This window comes from Vombatus ursinus, unplaced genomic scaffold (genome assembly GCF_900497805.2).
Source record: "Vombatus ursinus unplaced genomic scaffold, bare-nosed wombat genome assembly UNPS02014782.1, whole genome shotgun sequence".
Classification (NCBI taxonomy): Eukaryota; Metazoa; Chordata; class Mammalia; order Diprotodontia; family Vombatidae; genus Vombatus; species Vombatus ursinus.
In genome coordinates this window covers 73,966-79,494 of record NW_020954560.1, presented here as the reverse complement: position 1 = coordinate 79,494, position 5,529 = coordinate 73,966, and the positions used below count along the sequence as shown (strand labels likewise).

General features: G+C 41.9%; 1 protein-coding gene across 1 annotated transcript; it reads left to right on the top strand.

The window, feature by feature from the left end:
- Window positions 1–1,730: 1,730 nt before the first annotated feature.
- On the top strand, window positions 1,731–2,953 carry LOC114046402 (olfactory receptor 5V1-like). Its single transcript, XM_027866730.1, has 2 exons — window positions 1,731–1,869; window positions 1,965–2,953. The coding sequence occupies exons 1-2, from the start codon at window positions 1,731–1,733 to the stop codon at window positions 2,951–2,953; spliced, it is 1,128 nt and encodes a 375-aa protein (XP_027722531.1).
- Window positions 2,954–5,529: the final 2,576 nt, after the last annotated feature.

The following is a 5,529-nucleotide window of genomic DNA, read 5'->3' as shown; positions in this document are numbered from 1 at the left end:
GAGAAATGCCAGGAGCAGAACATAGTTCTATACACAACATCTGTCAATCTAACCAACGCCTTTCATACTGTCAGTCATGAGGGCTTGTGGAAAATTATGTCAAAATTGGGTTGCCCAAAGACGTTCATCAGTATTCTATATCAATTTCATGATGGTATGCTTGCCTGTGCTGTGGATAATGGACAATGCTCTTGAGCTTTCCCAGACACCGATGGCATGAAGCAAGGCTGTGTACTTGCTCCCATTCTTTTTCATGATGTTTTTAGTAATGTTGTCAGACACCTTCAATGAGGACAAAAATGGCATAAAGGTCAGCTACTGAACTGGTGGTAAATTAACCTGAAATGATGATAAGCCAAGACTAAAGTAGAGGGAGCGTTGGTGCATGACTTTTTGATCACAGATAATTGTGCAATCAATGCAGCCTCTGAGGCTGAGATGCAACAGATTATGGATTAATTCTCTGCTGCTTGTGCTAATTCTGGCCTAATAATCAATACCAAGAAAACAGAGGTTCTCCGCCAGCCAGCACCACACCATCCATATGTGGAACCATTGGTTATAGCGAATGGAGAAATTTTAAATGTTGTAGATGAGTTCACTTACCTTGGCAGTATTCTTTTTAGGGATGTCCATATAAATGATGTTGACAGATGCATTGCCCGAGCTAATTCAGTGTTAGGAGGCTCCGAAGGAAAGTGTGGGAAAGAAGAGCTATTAGGCTGCCTACCAAACTAAAGGTCTACAGAGCCATTGTGCTAACCTCATTGTTGTAGGCTTGTGAAGCCTGGACAGTGTATCAGTGCCATGCCAGGAAACTGAATCACTTCCATTTGAATTGTCTTAGGAAGATTCTGAAGATCACCTGACAAGATAAAGTACCAGACCCTGATGTTCTTTCCTGAGCTAAACTGCCAAACACTGAAACTCTGCTACAGAGAGCTTAACTCTGATGGTGTGGCCACATTATTTGAACACCAAACAAAAAGACTATTTTATGGGGAACTCACACAACACAAGCAGTCACATGGCGGTCCGAAGAAGTGCTACAAGGACACTCTCAAGGTATGTCTTGAGATCTTTGGACCTGATTGTGTGACATGGGAGACGCTGGCACAGGACAGCCCAGCATGGAGTGCCCATAACAGAGAAAGTTCTGTGTTTTATGAGTGAAGTAGAATCGCAGTAGCTCAAAATAAATTTGAGATGTGCAAATTTGGAGACATCTCCACTCTAAATGTTCATGTAGACTATTTGTGCTCGACTTGTGGTAGAGTCTTCTAAACTCGTATTGGTCTGATCAGTCACAGCTGACCACACTGTACTTTGACTCCAATCTAGTGATGTCATTTTGGTCTTCTTCAAGACTAAAGGACAACAACCTACCAACTATGGTTGTTCTCTTCATTTGCTACTATTGTAGGTATTGTGGATATTGTTTTCGTGGCTGTGTTTACTTCACTCAGCATCAGTTCACATAAGTCTTTCCATACTTCTTTGTACTCATCATGTGTACCACAATTTGTTTAGACATTCCTCAATCAATGGGCATCTTTTTATCTATTTGTTTTCCTTTGTTTACCTTTGTTTCAATAGGCTATTCCTACATTTTAAAAATATGAAAAAGTTTGAAGAATTGCCTTTGCATCTATCCACATCATTCTCTTTTCTTTTTCATTGTAATTGAATGATTTGCATCTTCAGTATTCTTGGTCAGAGAAGGGGACTAGATGCCCACTGAGGTCCGGTGCAGCACTTACAGCCTCAGATTCTTCATTGTGTTCTTTGTCCTAATGGGGCCTTGGAAAGGAGAAAGTATGAATGCATCGTTGGGGCCCAAGGTCAATTCTACCACCTGCTGTTACTCTGGTGAGGGTGGGGGCAGTTTTCATCTTGGGAACCCTTCTTATGTTTCATCTCAGTTTCTATTGTCCAACTGTTGTTTCTCCTACTTTTCTTTTCAGCCATCAAGGAGTTCAAAGACAGGGAAAACCAAACAACTGTCATGGAATTCATCTTCCTGGGATTTTCGAACCACCCTGACCTTCAGGAATTATTTTTTCTGTTGTTCTTAGTTATTTATTTGATAACAATCCTGGGAAACACTCTCATATTAGCTGCAATCAGAATGAATCCTGTCCTTCATACTCCGATGTATTATTTCCTCAGTAATTTGTCCTTCCTGGACATCTGCTACACCTCCACCACGGTTCCCATCATTCTGGTGAACTTCTTCCGAGAGAAGAAGACCATTACCTATGAAGGCTGCCTGTCCCAGGTCTTCTTCCTTGTTACCTTTGCAGGCTGTGAGTGTGTCCTATTGGCTGTTATGGCTTATGATAGGTTTGTAGCCATTTGCCATCCATTACGTTACCCAGTTCTCATGAGCAAGAGAGTCTGTGCGTATTTAGCAGTCGGGACCTGGTTGTATAGCTTGGTGAATTCTCTGACACACACAGGGCTCACAGCAACTCTCACTTTGTGTGGTCCCAACCAGATCAGCCATTTTCTCTGTGATATCCCCCTACTCCTGAAGCTCTCCTGCTCAGATACTTCAGCCAATGAGGTGGCACTCTATTTATCCAGTGCCACCTTTGGTCTGAGCCCCTGCCTCTTCACCGCTGTGTCCTATATTCTCATTATCTCTGCCATCCTGAAGATTCAGTCTGCTCAAGGGCGACAAAAAGCCTTTTCCACCTGTGCCTCTCACCTCACTGTAGTGGTGATCTACTATGGAACCATAAACTTCAACTATGACCGGCCCAGCTCAGGCTACTCCCTGGATGTGGACATCCTGGCCTCTGTCCTTTTCTGTATTGTTACTCCCATGTTAAATCCTATCATCTACAGCCTGAGAAACAAGGAAGTCAAGGATACCCTAAGGAAACTGTTTGAAGGATGTATGTTACCCAGTGGTTCAAGTGTTCAGGTCGATGTGTCCCATCCTACGTAGGAATAAAAGAGTAGCAATAAAGTGGGTCATTAGAAAGGACAGAAATAATACATATAATATCAATACATGTGAGACATGTAATACAGAAATGCATATATGCTTCACTAGATTTTCTGTCAACATTTTAAAATTGTTTTTTACAATCAAGTTACTGAACACTATGCACTGGTGTCCTTATTAACAATTTTTGTGGTTCTTCTCAGGTCTTCCATAATCTCTACAACAGTAGTTTATTTCTTTTAAATATAGATAACCATCTATCCTGCAAATACCCTATATATGGATAGCAACTTGACTGGGAGTTTACCTCTCTACCTTGATCACTGCATTCCTTTTTCCATGAAGTTTCTGGGGATAGCTAGGATGCCTGTCCATTCCCTTAGGTGCAGGGGATATTTGGGACCCTCCTGGGCAATGCTGAGGATGCCAAGGTAACTTCTGGCTTCCCACTCTCCTCCCTCTCCTTCCATACCACTCCTACTGTTGTGACTGACCCAGGAGTGAGGGAAGAGTCCTCTGACCCATTCCTAGAGTTGCAAAGTAAGACAAATTCCTGAGCTAAAATTTCAAGTAAGCCTTCCTGTAGAAGCAATGACATACGGAGGTTATTTCATTCAGTGAAATGACTAGTGTTTGCCTGAATTTACTGAGTAGAATTGTTTCTTTGATAACATCATGTAGAAGAACCTCTAGGGAAACCCACCTGATTTAGTTCAAGTCAATGCAATACATTTATTGAAATTCTGCTTTGTGCAAAGCACAGTGCTAGGCACAGAAAGAGATCATTAAGAGCTCAATGTGAGCCCACAATGTGATGAGGAAAGACAAAAAACCAAAAGCAATCTGAGGTTGCAATAACAAAAGCTTGGTTTTCAAAACAATAGAGATAATGGATCCAAATATTAATTTTTTTTGTCCCATATTTTAGGAAGGACATCGACAAACTGGAGCAAGTCCAAAGGAAGACAACCAGCTTAGTAAGAGCACTGGAAGCTATGGGCTTGGGAACATGGGTCAAAAGAACAGGGGACAGTTAGCCTGCAGAAGAGGAGGCTTGGTGTGCACAAATAGCTATATTCAAGTATTTCAAGGCTGTGGGGTGGAAGAAATATTAGGTTTATTCTGTTTGACCCCAGGAGGCAGAGCCAAGGGTAATGGGTGAAAGCTACAGAGAGTCCACTTTAAGCTCCACGATGTAGAGAAAACCTTAACAATGAGAACTGACTAGAAATACAATGGGCTGCCTCAGTTGTAATGAATTCCTTGTCATGGGAGAGCTTCAGGAAAAGGCTAGATAGCCACAAGATGTTGTAGAGGGATTCCTAATCACTTATGGGCTGTATTAACACTGCCTTTGTGGTCCCTTTCAGCACTGAGACTATGTGATGACACAAATCCTGTTGTTTTTATGAAATTTACAGTAGAGTTGGGGGATAGGGAGTAGAGATTGATAAGACACATGCACTAATAACTATAATTAATACATTAATACATTTTAAGTTCATGAAAAAGACACAAGAAAAGTGCTACCTGTGTTTCAAGGAAGGAAGGTTATTACAAAGTAGGAGTACACAAATGTCTAACCCATTCTCCTCCACTGTAATATTTACAATTTATGTGACTATGTCTAAAATATCACACATTTCATACTCCTCTAGTCCCACGGTTCCAAGCCTTCTAATGAGCACCATTTCTGTACTTCTCTTTAGTCTCTTAAATTAACACAAGTTGTTAATGGGCTTCCAAGCTTTTGACTCCTTACTTGACACTTTCAGATGATTTTTATCCTAGTTTAGACGCAATAAAATATCACAAAAACATGCCACACATTTGCCTTCTTTCCACTTTGGCAGACAGGCACTATAACTCTATAGATCTATGGACTGTTTTCCATACCTTATGGCACTGATCTTTGGTTATCAAGGGGCAGTAAGAATGATGGACAGGTCAAAGGAAGAGAATCCAGGAGCAAGAACTGGGTGAGGCTAGAGGAGAGAACAAGTATGTAAAAAAAGTACACAGAAGATACATAAAGAGGAAATGGAAGGTGCTACATGACATACTATAAACCTGGGAGGTAAATTCAGAGGACAGTCTAGGTTCTCAGACCAAATTAAAAGTCCAGGCAAGACATGAAGCCTAGATAAGCAAACCGGAGCTGGCATCCAGAACTCTGAGGACTGTAATCCAAATGCCCACAGGTTGGGAGTTGGGAACCTTGGGTTTGAACTAGACACAGGGGAACTAACAGGGAAGCACCTGGAGAGAGAGAGCTCAGGAACTAGTCAGTGCATCAAGATCCAATGAGGGCAGGCAGGTCCACACAACAGCACAACTGGCGTATGCCTATTGGTGTCAGGGGAGGAGCCGTCCGCTTTGGGTACTGGTTTATAGGACATAGGTATGTGGATTAGTAGACCTGGAAGGACCGCTGGATCATAGATCTAGAATTGGAAGGCATGTCAGAGGGCATCTAGCCGATCCCTTCATTTTACAGATGATGAAATTAAGGTTAGGTGGTTTTACTCAATCTCACAGGGAGTAAGCATCAAAGGTAGGATTTGAACACGGGTCTC